Source organism: Apteryx mantelli, chromosome 26, assembly GCF_036417845.1.
Source record: "Apteryx mantelli isolate bAptMan1 chromosome 26, bAptMan1.hap1, whole genome shotgun sequence".
Taxonomy (NCBI): Eukaryota; Metazoa; Chordata; class Aves; order Apterygiformes; family Apterygidae; genus Apteryx; species Apteryx mantelli.
The window spans coordinates 7178613-7194002 of NC_090003.1; the positions used below are offsets into that span (position 1 = coordinate 7178613).

Sequence of the window (15390 nt, forward strand, 5' to 3'; positions counted from 1 at the left end):
TTTCATGGAGCAGATTTAAAAAGTCACAATTGCGACCTCCAGTCTGGGCAAATGGATCTTTAATACTATGAATCCCTGTGTGATGTAATAATATTAATTAGAAAAAGGAGGATTGCATTCATTAAACATATAAATGGTTACTGTGATATGTGCTAATTTGTTGCATCAAAGTGAGAAACAGCCTTGGGAACATCTTGTATTGTGGTATGTACTAATTCGTTACATCAGTGAGAAACAGCCTTGGGAACATCTGTGGGAACATCCTACAGCCTGTGGTGGGGGGGCATGTACTCCGCCTGAGAAAATTGAGCTGAGCTAGCGAAGTAGCAATGTTAGTTTAGATAGCCTAATATGGCACACAATGCAGAGGAAGACTCCAGCCTTCATCCCCACGACCACCAGAGGGCTGAAGAAGACCCCCTAGCAACAGCCGGCGCAACCGCAGAAGTTACAGGAGGTACCCCGTATACCCGGAACTGGAATCGCATATAAGGAGACTGTGAGGGGGGGTTGTGCGCGCCGTTGCTGGTGGAGCAGGAGACTCCCCCCCGGCCGCCCAGCGCTGTTTTGCTTACTTGTGACTTGCTCAATTATTAAATTGGAATTTATGCAACCCGGCCCGAGTGGTTGTCAATTTGTCACGTTTACCTATAACAATTTGGTGCCGTGACTCGGATGCAGGCTTCCCTGGTTTCGGGACTCTGACTCGGGGGGGGCGCCCCATCCCGTTTTCGGATGGCCCCTGAGTGGGTGGTTCCCCTACCATAACCTGTATTTCCGAACCCTAAATCAGGACAAGTAAGCAAAAGAACTGCAGTATCCCGTAAACTTTGTGCACGAAGATCCGAACGAAGACTCAGGACTGAGTGAGTATATGTATGCGGTTCCGTTCGGTTGGGGTGGGATACCCGGAGCACGTGAGACGTCCCCAGGGAACGGAGTGAGTGCGGACCCTCCAGGAGAGGGGGTCCTTAGTGCGGACCCTCCAGGAGAGGGGGTCCTTGTGTAACTGGGGACGGTGTGAGTGCGGACCCTCCAGGAGAGGGGGTCCTTGGTGCGGATCCTCCAGGAGAGGGGATCCTTATGTAGCGGGGGACCGAAAAGGGGCACCCGACGGCCGACTAGGCGGCCCTCCGCGAAGGGACAACCGTCCTAGCAGTAGAGACTCGGGTGGTGTGAGTGCGGTCCCCTGCGGAGAGAAAGAGAGTTGTAAAAGAGAGTGACTGAGGTGGGTGCTCCGGAAGATGGGACAGAAAAAGAGCAAGTCTTCTGATCCCATAGAGGGCTTTACGGTACGGTTACCGGATATACCACCCGATAGCCCTTTAGGATTAATGATTAAATATTGGAACGATTGGCCCTCCCGAGAAGGCAAAAGCCGAGAAAAAATGGTATATTACTGCATGCAAGTATGGGGTGGGAAGCAGATTAGAAGAGACCACCTTTATTGGCCAGTATACGGGTCTTTTGAAAATTGGATATGTCAGACTCTAAATATATATGTGAATTCAAAGGAGCCCTTTAGTCCAGAAGAAAGTGAGTATGCTAGTTTATGGATAAGACCAGATACTCGGACCATGATATTTACCCTGAAAGAGAAAGGTCCGAGGAAGAAAAGCAAAATACTGGAGGAACTTCTCGTTTCTCCTCCCCCCTGTATTCCCTCAGCTCCGGCTCAAAACCCAACACCAGCCCCTCCTCGTAGCCCCTCTCCAACGACCCCAGACCGGGATCTAGACCCTCCTAGTTCCCCAGAAGAAACCCGAAGGGTCACGAGGAGTCAAACGAGGGGAGGTGGGCGATCTGATCAGCTGTACCCCTTGCGAGAACTCCCCATGGGAGGACCGCAGCCGGGGATGGGATTTGTGTCTATGCCCCTGAGTTCAGGGGACGTACGGGATTTTAAGAAAGAAATGGGGAATTTATTAGAAGATCCTTTAGGGGTGGCTGAAAAATTAGATCAGTTTTTAGGTCCTAGCCTTTACACATGGGAGGAATTACAATCCATCTTAAGCATATTATTTACAGTGGAAGAAAGGGAAATGATCCGTAGGGCTGGGATGCGGATTTGGGATCAACAACACCAACAAGGTCCCGCGGCAGATATTAAATGGCCCACCCAACGGCCGGACTGGGACAATCAAAATGCTGAGCATCGGACACATATGTCCGATTTGAGAACCATAATAGTTCAGGGAATCAGGGAATCTGTTCCCAGGGGGCAAAATATTAATAAGGCCTTCATGGAACAACAAAAGAAGGATGAGACACCAACAGAATGGCTCGAAAGACTTAGAAAAAATCTGCAACTTTATTCCGGGGTAGACCCCAGTACCCCTGTGGGACAGGCTCTATTGAAAACACAGTTTGTAGCAAAGGCCTTTCCAGATATCAGAAAAAAGCTAGAGAAATTAGATAATTGGCAGGATAGGGGGCTGGACGAGTTGCTGAGGGAAGCTCAGAAAGTGCATGTGCGGAGGGAAGAGGAAACCCATCGGCGGCAGGCAAAGATTCTGGTGGCAGCAGTCCGAGAAGGGCAGAGAGGAATTCAGGCGCAACCCCCTAGGTCGTATAACAGACCTAAGAGAAAGTCACTTCACCAAGAAGGACAACCCAGAGAAGTTGTGACGGGGGACTTGAGGCAGGTTGAGTGTTTTTATTGCCAGAAAAAAGGGCATCTGAAGAGGAATTGTAAGAAGCGAATGCAGGATGAGCAAATGTTCCAAGAAGATTAGGGGGGTCAGGGGCTCTATCTGCTGGGGACTCATAAAGGAACCGAGCCCTTGATAAAACTGAAATTGGGTCCCCAGCGACAAGAAGTAGAATTCCTTGTGGATTCTGGGGCAGAAAGATCTACTGTCCAAACGGTACCCTGGGGGTGTAAACCATCCCCAGAGAAATTACAAGTGATAGGAGCTAAGGGAGAACCCTTTAAGGTCCCAGTAATTAAAAATGTGGAAATAGAATCAGACTCTCGACTAAGTGTTGGATCCTTTTTATTAGTTCCCGAAGCTGAATATAATTTACTGGGCCGAGATATGATGGTTGAATTAGGAGTCAATTTAGAAGTAGAGAATCAAGAATTAGTTATAAAATTATGCACCCTTACTATTGAAGATGAGGCCAAAATTAACCCTGAAGTTTGGTATACCCCAGAATCAGTAGGAAGACTAGATATTGCTCCCTTTGAAGTGAGTATACGAAATCCAGAAATCCCTGTTAGAGTCAAACAATATCCAATGTCACAGGAAGGGAGGCAAGGACTCCGACCAGTAATTCAGAGGCTAATAAATCAAAGGTTACTGGAGCCTTGTATGTCTCCCCATAATACCCCCATACTACCCATAAAGAAATCAGACGGGACTTATAGGTTGGTACAAGATTTAAGAGAAATAAACAAAAGAACAATTACCAGGTTCCCAATTGTAGCTAACCCCTATACCATACTTAGTCAGCTGTCACCTGAGGCTAAATGGTATACGGTTATAGACCTGAAAGATGCATTTTGGGCATGCCCCCTTAAGGAAGAATGTAGAGACTTTTTTGCCTTCGAGTGGGAAGACCCAGATACCCATAGGAAACAGCAACTCCGATGGACTGTTTTGCCACAAGGGTTTACAGAATCCCCTAATTTGTTTGGGCAAGCCCTGGAGCAGGTTTTAAGTACTTACGAAACTAATCCGCAAATTACTTTAACACAATATGTGGATGATTTGCTTTTAGCAGGAAAAACCCAGGAGGAAGTTAGATGTGAGAGTATTAAGTTGTTAAATTTCTTAAGTTTAAAGGGATTGAAAGTATCGAAATCAAAGTTACAATTTACAGAAGAAGAGGTGAAGTATTTGGGACATTGGCTTAGCAAGGGCACAAAAAAATTGGACCCTGAAAGGGTAAATGGTATACTGTCAATAAGACCCCCGAAGAGCAAAAGACAGGTCCGACAATTGCTGGGGCTATTAGGGTATTGTAGACAATGGATTGAAAATTATAGCAATAAAGTAAAATTTTTATATCAAAAACTAACTGCAGACGGGCTAATAAAATGGACTAAAACCGATGATCAAAGCCTCGAAGATTTGAAGGCTGACTTGGTGAATGCGCCTGTTTTGAGTTTACCAGATATTAAGAGACCGTTCTACATGTTTATCAATGCACAGGAAGGGACAGCCTTTGGAGTTCTAACACAGGAATGGGCAGGGAAAAAGAAACCTATAGGGTATTTGTCAAAATTGTTAGACCCCGTTAGTCGGGGATGGCCCACTTGCCTACAAGCCATTGTAGCTACAGCCTTATTAGTAGAAGAGGCTAAAAAGATAACCTTTGGAGGAGAATTAAAAGTATATACACCTCATAATATACGAGGAGTACTACAACAAAAAGCTGAAAAATGGATAACCGATGCCAGGCTATTAAAATATGAGGGCATTTTAATCCATTCTCCAAAGTTGGAAATTGAGACTACAAGCTTGCAGAATCCAGCCCAGTTCCTGTATGGGGAACCCAGTGGTCAATTAAGACATGATTGTATACGTCTAATAGAATACCAAACTAAAATAAGGGAAGATTTAGAAGAAGAAGAGTTGCCAGAGGGGACTAAATTCTTTGTGGACGGATCCTCTCGCGTAGTTGAAGGAAAACGCAGATCAGGGTATGCTATTGTAGATGGGAAGTCTCTAGAGTTAATAGAATCAGGGCCCCTAGACAAAACTTGGTCGGCCCAGGCTTGTGAATTGTATGCGGTTTTTAGAGCCTTAGAAATTTTAAAAGGCAAAATAGGGACTATATATACTGACTCTAAATACGCTTATGGAGTGGTACATACATTTGGGAAAATATGGGAAGAAAGAGGACTGGTTAATTCACAAGGGAAGAATTTAGTGCACGAAAAATTAATTAGAAAAACTTTAGAAGCTCTGAGGGGACCTCGGAAAATCGCGGTAGTACACGTTAGGGGCCATCAAAAGGGCACATCTTACCACATAAGGGGAAATAATCTGGCAGATGAAGAAGCAAGAAAGGCAGCTTTACACCTGTTGTCTGAAGGAAAAGAGGGCCATGATAAGCTAGATACCAGGATGAGTTTTACTAAACAGGAAATAGATAAATTACGACAGATAGGAGCCATAGAAAAAGAAGGTAAATGGGTGCTGCCCGATGATAGAGAAATTGTATCCAAAGGCGTAGCTTGGAGAATCATGAAAGAATTCCACCGACAGACTCATTGGGGAGTGCAAGCATTAGTAGATCAGTTTGGGACCAAGTATATGTGCATTGGAATATATGACATAGCAAAAAAACTAGTAGAAGAATGTTTGACCTGTCAGAAGGTTAACAAGCAGCACCTCAGAGAAAAGGTCCCAGGGGGACGATCAATAGCCAGGAGGCCGTTTGAGAAAATACAGGTTGACTTTACAGAACTCCCGAAAGTGGGCAGGTATAAATACCTATTAGTTATAGTAGATCATTTAACTCACTTTGTAGAAGCCTTCCCCGTAGCCCGAGCAACTGCGAAATCGGTAGCCAAGATATTGTTAGAAAATATCATACCCCGGTATGGGAATGTGTTGGTCATAGACTCAGACAGGGGGCCACATTTTACATCCAAAGTCATTAAAGAAACATTAGATCCTTTAGGAATCAGGTGGGAGTATCACACTCCTTGGCATCCTCAAAGTTCGGGAAAGGTAGAAAGGATGAATGGGGAAATAAAAAAACAGTTAACGAAGCTAATGATGGAAACCCAGATGAATTGGATCAAGTGTTTACCCTTAGCTTTATTGAATATACGAACTCAGCCCAGAACTGACACAGGAGTCTCCCCTTTTGAAATGTTATATGGGATGCCATACGATTTAGAAATACCGAAAGAACATCCTAAAGTAGAAGAGAGATTATTACAGAAATATATTACAGAGCTTATGAAGAGAAGACAAGAATTGATAAAGAAAGGACTAATAGTACAGAGACCTCCACTAGATGTAGCTATTCACCGAGTTAACCCTGGAGACAAGGTTTTAATTAAAACCTGGAAAGACTCGTCCTTGACTCCCCGCTGGGAGGGACCTTTCCTTGTTTTGCTTACCACAGACACTGCTATTCGCACCGCAGAGCGAGGATGGACACACGCTAGCAGAATTAAAGGACCGATTTCGGAATCATCGTGGGAAGCCTTTGGAAACCCGGACAATTTAAAAGTAACCTTTAAGAAGAAACCTGGAATCCTCGATAAGTGAGACCACCTTTTGTAAAACCTAACATAGTATTTGTTATAACCCCACATTGTATTTGTTATCCATTTGTGTGTTATGCATGTAGGGTTTGTGAAGGGAAGTAGTGGACTCATTGTTAGTACGGGTATCTCCCTAGCGGCATCTGCCGCCTTTGTTACGACAAAATTGACTTATTGGACATTAAAAGATCATAAGAAAAGATTGGTAGAATGGTGGGAAGCCTTTGTTAAAAGGCCAATATTAAAAACACCAATTGTAGGTGGACCGTGCCGTATGTTGGGTGTCTCTCTTGAAAAAAACTGGGAAGCCTTTCAAATCAGAAAGGCACATAAAGGAGGTTCCCCTGAAGAATACGGCTGCTGTCGAGAAGACGGTACACCCTGCTGCTCTGAGCAAAAGAGTAGGCAGAGGAGACAGAGACGTACAGAAACTGTGGGGATCGAGGCCGACAAGCCACCTCCTAAGCAGGAATACCTAAAATTATAAGACCCAGACTTTTTAAAGTCCCAGAGACACCTGGCATCACGGATCGCCCCTCCAAGGCATTAAGAGTTTGTAAAGTATCCGTTAAACCAAGCCATGGGTCCACTACTCCTCTGGAAGATGATTGTGCTGGGCTTATTAGGAAGACGAATCAAAGGGGAACATAACGTACACCAACCCTTTAAATGGTCATTAATAAGGTGGGAAGATCAAAAAGTGATCCAAGTGCGAAGTGTACCCGGGAGCCCTACATTCACACCTACCTTGTGTGAATTGGTACCCACTGAGCCATGTTTGAGTCGAAGAGAGTTCGGGAAACCGTTTTACTTTTGTCCTAGTTCTAATCCTGGGCGAGGATACTGTAACTACCCAAACTCTTATTATTGTGCTTATTGGGGATGTGAAACTATAGCCTCTGATTGGGCCCCAGGAGCAGGGTCAGATAAGTTTTTATCAGTAAAATGGGGGCCTTCTGGGTGTACCCCCCCCAAAGAGGATTTCCAGCTGGGGTATCGGGGAAATCCCCACTATACCCCCCCGGGAACTTGTAAACATTTAGTGATAAATATCACCCGTCCAGAGGATCCGGGATGGTTTTTGGGAAAGACCTGGGGAGTCCGGTTCTGGGAGTCCGGGACCGATAGAGGTGGATTAATTTTCATAAAGAAAGAAAGTGTGCGACCCACTCCTCAAGCAATAGGGCCGAATCTAGTTGTTAAAGGGGTGGAATCAAGAATCAAACCCACGAGTATGATCATGAATTCGACAAGTATTCCTATGAACCACCCCACCCTGAAAGATACTGTTGTAATCTCGGAAAGTAAAGCCACAGAGAGGGTAGACAATCCTCTGTGGAAGGTTGTGCAAGCAACCTACAAAGTATTAAATGCTACAACCCCTAGTATAACTACCCATTGCTGGTTATGCTACGATATAAGACCCCCTTTTTATGAAGCAATAGGAGTAAATATGACATATACTTTAAGCAGGGATTCCGACTCACATTGTCAATGGGAAGATAAGAAGAAGGGGTTAACCATGGAACAGGTTACGGGAATGGGAATGTGTATTGGCAAGGTACCAAAATCAAAAAGAAAGTTGTGTGGATCTATAACATTGCAAACCTACACCTCCGAAATTGGATGGATTATTCCCACCAAAGGAACTAGATGGATATGCTCAAAAACGGGCCTAACTCCCTGTGTCTCCCTAAAGGTACTCAGTGGGTCCCCAGAATATTGTATACAAGTGGAAGTAGTTCCAAGGATCTTGTACCATCCAGAAAATGTGATGTACGATCATTGGGACGCCCCTCACCCAGTCCGAGTAAAGAGGGAACCATTCACCGCAATTACTATAGCCACCTTACTGGGTCTTGGGGCAGTGGGAGCGGGAACCGGAATTTCCTCCTTAGTGATGCAACAGCAGAGCCTTAGCACTCTACGGGCAGCTGTGGATGAGGACTTAGAACGAATAGAAAAATCCATTACAGCTTTAGAAAAGTCGTTGACATCGCTATCAGAAGTAGTGTTACAGAACAGAAGAGGGATGGACCTCTTATTTTTGCAACAGGGAGGATTGTGTGCAGCCTTAGGAGAAGAATGTTGTTTTTACGCGGATCATACAGGAGTTGTCAGGGATACTATGGCAAAATTGAGAGAAGGCCTTGAAAAACGTAAAAAGGAAAGAGAAGCCCAGCAAGGGTGGTATGAATCATGGTTCAGTCGTTCTCCTTGGCTAACAACCTTATTGTCTGCAATAGCGGGTCCATTAACTTTACTAGTACTCGTGTTGACCTTTGGGCCGTGTATAGTAAATAAAATAATTAACTTAGCAAAAAGCAGACTCGAAGCTGCCCACCTACTGTTGATAAAAAGTCAATATGAACAACTCAATGAAGATGAGAGTAAGCATAACCCTATGCTCTCCCTGGCACAGGAGGCTGTTGCTCGATTTGATGAACAAATTAGAGGGGACCAAAACAAAAAGGGGGGATTGTGATATGTGCTAATTTGTTGCATCAAAGTGAGAAACAGCCTTGGGAACATCTTGTATTGTGGTATGTACTAATTCGTTACATCAGTGAGAAACAGCCTTGGGAACATCTGTGGGAACATCCTACAGCCTGTGGTGGGGGGGCATGTACTCCGCCTGAGAAAATTGAGCTGAGCTAGCGAAGTAGCAATGTTAGTTTAGATAGCCTAATATGGCACACAATGCAGAGGAAGACTCCAGCCTTCATCCCCACGACCACCAGAGGGCTGAAGAAGACCCCCTAGCAACAGCCGGCGCAACCGCAGAAGTTACAGGAGGTACCCCGTATACCCGGAACTGGAATCGCATATAAGGAGACTGTGAGGGGGGGTTGTGCGCGCCGTTGCTGGTGGAGCAGGAGACTCCCCCCCGGCCGCCCAGCGCTGTTTTGCTTACTTGTGACTTGCTCAATTATTAAATTGGAATTTATGCAACCCGGCCCGAGTGGTTGTCAATTTGTCACGTTTACCTATAACAGTTACTACTTTAAATGAAACTCATGATCCTCAAGGGTAGGAGTTAAAACGTGTGCCTTCTCATTAGCCCAGGCATTTCCCAATGTCTTTTGCCAGGCAGAAATACCACCACCACCGTCACTGCTCATGATGCAGTGCTGAATCAGGTCTCCTGGGCCTTTCAGGTGGTGTGTAGGTCCCGGCGGGGAAGCCGGTGCTGTCCTGGGGGCCTCCCGGGGGGCTCTCTGTGCGCGCGCGGCACGCGGCGCCGCTGGCACCTGCCTCACGCTCGCGCGCGGCCGTTGGCGCCTGGCGCCGCTCGCGACCGGCCGTTGGCGCCTGCCCCGCGCACGCGACAGGCCGTTGGCGCCTGCCCCGCGTTCGCGCGCGGCCGTTGGCACCTGGCGCCGCTCGCGCGCGGCCGTTAGCGCCCCGCCAGCGTACCCATGGGACGCGCGTGTCCCATGACTTCGACACCGGCGTGGGGGCTCGGGGCAGCGCCTGACTCATGGGGCAGCGCTGCCTCATCGCGTACACGCCCTGCTGGCTTGTGTCACCGCTGCGGCTCAGGCCGCCCTGCCCCGCAGCCGCTGGAGAGCGGGGCGAGGACGGAGCGCCTCGCCGCCGGCCCGGCCCGGTCCGGCTCCACCTCAAAGAGGCGGGGGAAGAGCACATCGATAGCTCGGCGCTCCCTTGCCCAGGCCTCCGTGCCCGTTTCTTCCCCCCCCATCCGCTGGTTGGCGATCGGCTGGCGACCGGCCCGTCGAGCCCGTGCGCCGTTGAGGAGGCGGCCGCGGCCGGGCGCTAAGGTAGGCAGCGGGGGGCTGGGGATGGTGGCCAGGAACCGGCGTTGAGGCATGCCGTGACGGCGGCTTTAGGCCCCGGCTGTAGTTTCCTCCTGCGTCGTTTTCCGCTCCTGCCTCGGCTTTAGCAGCGTGGCGTGGGCCCGGCCCTGAGGGGCCCCTCCCTGCCTCACGCCCCTCTCAGGGCTCCGCCCCGCCGTCTTGGTCCTGAGGGGGCGAGGGGCAGCCGTACCCTCTCTTGTCTCTGTGTTTCGGGGCCGGAGCCTTGGAGGGGAGCGGGCCCGCCCTCGCTGGGGGCCTGCCTTTTTCCTTAGCCCCCGCGGCCGGGTCGTGGCGGCGCCTCTTCACGCACCGTCCCCGCATGGCGCACGCCGTTTGCCCCCTCGCCCCTCCGTTTCTCCCTCCAGCCTCTGCCTGCCTCCTCCGGGCAAGGTGACCTTTCCTTTCGCCTCTTATACATGTTATGTGCCAACAGGTCTCTCTTGCTAAACTCCTCCTCCCCGTGGTGTGTTTGTGTGTGTGGAAAAGAGGAGAGTGTCTTGAGTGAGGACTCCTCCACGCCACCTTCTTGTGTAGCCAGGAGCTGAGCAACGTTCCCCCTCCACACACACTTTCACCCCCGGTTGCACTTAGTAAGTAATCTCACTCAGCCTTCCTTTCCTCTTCGCTGCGCTGCCTTCACACTGTCCCTTGCCACTTGACCCTGGCCCCAGTCCTTCAGGGCCTGTGCTGTGAGAGCAGTTTCATCTTTCCCAATATAAAAGAATACGTCTTTCTCCAGAGGAAGTGAGCCAGCTTTAAGTGAACTCCTGGCTTTGGACTTAGTTTCTCATCCTGTTGTTTACTGTTTTTGTTTACCATGTATGTTAAGGAAATAAAAACATTGTAATAGAAAAAAAGTGTTTTGTTTTCTTTCCAGTAGCACAGCAGTGGACTAGAAAATTACAAAAGTACATGCCTTAGAACTGTTGAAGGGTTCCTAAATAGTTACCTTTGTTCCACAACAATTTTAAGTTAAGGAGATGATTTATTTTATTTACAGTTCTTATGATGACTTCAGGCATGGAATTATTCAGGGACCTGAGATTTTTCAGTCATTGTGATGTTAACCTGTTCTGTGTTTCTGAATATTTCTTCAAGATCTTTCTTCTGATTTGGCTCCTAACAACTTGTAGATTTCTTTTTTGAGGGGTAATAACATGACATGGATTATTGCATTCACTTTTGTTTAAACTAGCTTTCTTATCAATTTTACTTGAGAATAAGCTGTAGTACAAGGTGGGGACCTCATGTATGAATGCTAAGTCTTTATTATGTCAGTAATAGTCCTGTTTTTGGAAAACCATTGAGGCATTTTACCAAGATAAATTGTTAGTTAAGCATGTGTCTAATGTAAATATATTCCTTATTTTAATGTAATTTGCTTTATTTATGCCGTTTGTGTTCCACCCTGCATGATGAGAGTAGTTTCACTTTTCAGCTTTTAGAAAAAACCTTTCATTATCTGCTTAACTCTGGTTATTTTCTTTAATTGTATTAGTTACAAATTCTCAGTGGATGTTTTTTAAAGAAATCTAGGCATCTGCATTTGAGCCTTTAATCAAGCATACCTCACTATTTATGGGAAAACCCTGCATTTTAATATAAAATCTAAATTGCAACTCTTGAATTTGTCATTTTCTTCCTATTGTCAAGCTTACTTTAATGTAAATATGTCTGACATATCTTGGTTTTCTGCTATGTAGAACTCAACCTTGTATACGCTATTTTAGAGAGATGTGTGATGGGGAGACATTCCTAAACACAGAACTAATGCAAGTACATGTAGAGCATTCTAACCACAGGATAGGGCATGCATGCTTTTTCTTACTGTAATAATGTGTTTAATCCTGCCATTGCTGAAGCTAATAGTAATTTTGCAATTCATAGATTAAAAACTTTAAAAGGGACTTAGGAGTTTTTAACATTTCAATAAACACATGAGTTGAAAAAGAAATGGCTGGAGAAGAGTATGAAGGGAAATGTTCACAAATATCACTGATGTTGCTCTTCTAATGGAGCTTTTCTTTTCTTGATGCAGAAATCTACACTATCACTTTGAAAACCTATAGTTAGAGTAACTGTTGATGAGCTGTTTGTGTGACTTGTATCTGATTACTTCCCACACATACACTCTTCCCCAAAAAAGGGGGGTTGGGGAGGATAAATGCCTGTTTAACAGATGTCATGTAAGAATGCTACAAAAATACAGTTGATGGCTCTGGGCTGCAATGTAGTTTGGATGCCAAACTGACTTCTTGCTGCTCAGTTAGAAGTGCTTACTTTCATGGTTTGTAAAGATCCTTCATGTATAATTGTAGCACTGGTATGTAACTGTTTTTCTAAACTCACATTGTTGAAGATTAATGGTAACTGTTTTCTTTCCTGCTGTATTTGGCATAATCATCAAGTGGCGTGTCTATTTTAGGAACGTGGTTGTTCACTCTTGAAAAGAAGTAAAAACAATATAAATGTTTCATAAATATTCTGGGTACCTTTTATTAGAATCAGTAAAGACTTTCATTCAGTATAAACAAAACCTGTAATTCATACAAGTGTGGTGAAAAAGTATATGCCCTCACTTAGCCTTGTGCATGAAATACACAGCAACTCTAGTTATAATCTTCCTTCTGTGAAGTTAGAAAGTCCACCTCCAGAGCATTTACAGTGTATGAGGTGGGATGAGGCATATAGTTTTACTTAGGGAATTTTCAGTATGTTTTTCATTGAGCAAGCTTGTTATCTCTTCCTAGAGTGAAAATTGCAGATGCTTGGCCCCTCACGAAAAAAGCGGACCTGTGGAGTTTCTGAGGTCTGCAGAGCCCCTGTGCACATGGGTATTTGTTCCTTTTTTCCATATCCAGTCTTTTCACAGCAACAGGTCTGCTAGTGTAAGAAACCTAAGTGCTGCCTCCAGAAAATTTTGTAAGGGAGCATTAAATAGAACAGAGGAAGAACAAATAGTATTGGTTTGATCAGCGCTAACAGAAGGGGTGAGGGAAGCATTCTGTTTCTTTGCCTATTTTGAAAACTAATAGATGTGGTATAAAAACAAGCTGAGAAAGGAGCATCCAGATGGACACCTGTTACTTTAAGCTAGACTTTCCAAAACCAGAACGCTGGCAACTTGAAGAAAATATCAGAAGCAGCTTTTAAAAAGAGATTAAGGAAACCAGTGCAAAACTGCTTCAGATCAATTTGGAATTTTAGTCTTTCCTTTTTTGGAAGAAGAGGTGTTGTAGTGCCGTGTTCATTATTGCATCAAAACACTGTGCTTTGGTAAGAAAAAGGATGTGAAGGTGAGCTTTATTTGCCAATAGGAGTGGTCTGTAAACATCAAAGCTCTGTATGAAACTTGGTGTGAATTGGAATTTAAAGGGAATGCGCATAACAATTCTTACTTTATAAAGCCATTTTTGTAGGTAGATATCAAGCTAAATATTTCTACTGCTTTTTGGATGGATTACAGTGAATATTTTTGCATAGCAGGATCACATGGCTGCTGAGAGATTATATGTTTCAGACACTCATGTTCTTACTTTTTCTTCCAGAATAAAACTGTAACTATGGAACAGAGATCCAGAAAATGACAGAAAAACCTTAGTTGCCCTCTTCTAGGACACAGTCATGTTGGAAGGATTGGTAGCCTGGGTCCTCAACACCTATTTGGGCAAATATGTCAATAACCTGAACACAGACCAACTTTCAGTAGCCCTTCTAAAGGGTGAGGATTCTTGGTATTTTATGTAGCGTTTTTATGCTGCAATTTAAAAAAGGAAAAAGAAAAAACTTGCATTTCTGTAATAAGTGGAAGATGGAATAGAAACAATAAGTACTTAGTACTGTGTTTGACTTTTATATAAGTGCTTTTAATATACAATATGTACTAACACTTTACAATGAATAGTAGATTCTCTTATGTTCCTATTTTTGTTGCTTTTTATTAACACAAACCAATTCATATGAGACTGATAAATATATGCTTAGCATATCTTATCACCTTGTTCAACTTATACAATATTTGTGTGTCATTTTTCATTAAGCTTTTCAGTAAAGTTTCTTTTGGGGGACTGAGAAAGGAAAGACTCCATACTCTTTACCTCTTACGTTTTGGTGCTAGTAGTCACTCCTTTGTAATTGAGACTTCTGTTTATGTCATGTTTTTCATGAATCCTGTGTCTTCACAGGGAACTCAAAAATCAATACTTTCTAATTTGCCTTTTGTTTCTATTGTCTGCTGTTTTTGGAGGGAATATTTTATAACACTTCAAAGCTTTTCTGTGTGTGCTTTTTGTAGTATTCAGAAAATACTTGAAGTGTCTCTTTTTGAAAAGACTAGATTAGAAAAGACTAGAAGCTTTTTTTCTTGATAAAGGCAAAGTTCAGATCTAAATCCTTGCAGAAGATTGCTTCTTGCTGATCTTATCAAATAATATAAGCACATGGCACTGGAAAATTAATGAGTATATTAAATATCCCTTGCAATTGCCATATAACTCAGAGTGTTAGGTTGTCTGTTCTTATGAAATCTTACTTGATTCTTTTCTTTGAAATATGTTTCTAGTCATCTTATGCTTTAATGTTCAAATTGGCACTCTTTAACGTAATTTTGCTCAGCTGACTTGTGAATTGTTTCTCCCCTGCTGCTTTCTATAGGTGCTGTTGAATTGGAAAACTTGCCACTAAAGAAAGATGCCTTGAAGGAACTGGAATTACCGTTTGAAGTGAAAGCAGGTATGTATATTGCCTATGTGTGTGAGACAAATATTTATAAGTAGGAAATATTGCATATGTAAGATATGTAAGAAGAACTCTTACATGATTGAGAAGCTTGAACAAGTAAGGTAACCCGATTTTCTGGTAATAGAGTTCTATTGTAGTACTGTATGGGTGTTGCACTGCTTTTTTTTTTTTTTTTTTTTTCCCCCTTAAGTCTCCTAGAGGTAGTAAAAGTATGTTTGCACAGGAATCTGATAGCATCTCTGTTTCATGTTTCTAGGTTTCATTGGCAAAATAACGCTACAGATACCTTTTTATCGCCCACATGTGGATCCATGGGTGATATCTGTCTCAAAACTGCACTTAATTGGTGCACCAGAGAAAAAAGAAGATTTTGATGAGGAAACAGAGAAGTTGCAAGAAAGGGAACACAAGAAAGCTCTTCTTCTAGCACTTGAAGAAAAATGGAAAGTGAGTTGTGAGGGCTTGTCTTTCATATTGAAGAAACTGCCATGGTAGATGGATTGCATTTAAGTCTCCTAAGAAATATATGTCTTCTGAGAACAAATGTATAGGAAACAAAGTTAGAATTTGATCTGTAGATGCTAACACAGTGCAACTTTCAGG

At 44.2% G+C, this 15390-nt stretch overlaps 1 protein-coding gene across 6 annotated transcripts in view; it reads left to right on the forward strand.

Annotated features, from left to right (window-relative positions):
* The first annotated feature begins 9770 nt into the window (after positions 1-9770).
* The window catches only part of VPS13D (vacuolar protein sorting 13 homolog D), a 119505-nt gene continuing 113885 nt past the window's right edge, over positions 9771-15390 (forward strand). For 3 of the 6 annotated variants that reach the window (XM_067310889.1, XM_067310893.1, XM_067310895.1), the window contains exons 1-4: positions 10233-10637; positions 13596-13768; positions 14701-14778; positions 15044-15234. In XM_067310889.1, coding sequence (XP_067166990.1) covers positions 13672-13768; positions 14701-14778; positions 15044-15234 — 366 coding nt within the window. In that variant the 5' untranslated portion in view covers positions 10233-10637; positions 13596-13671. Of the gene's footprint in view, positions 10012-10232; positions 10638-12797; positions 12882-13595; positions 13769-14700; positions 14779-15043; positions 15235-15390 lie in introns of those variants that run through there. The other 3 variants (XM_067310891.1, XM_067310890.1, XM_067310892.1) reach the window with 3 other exon arrangements.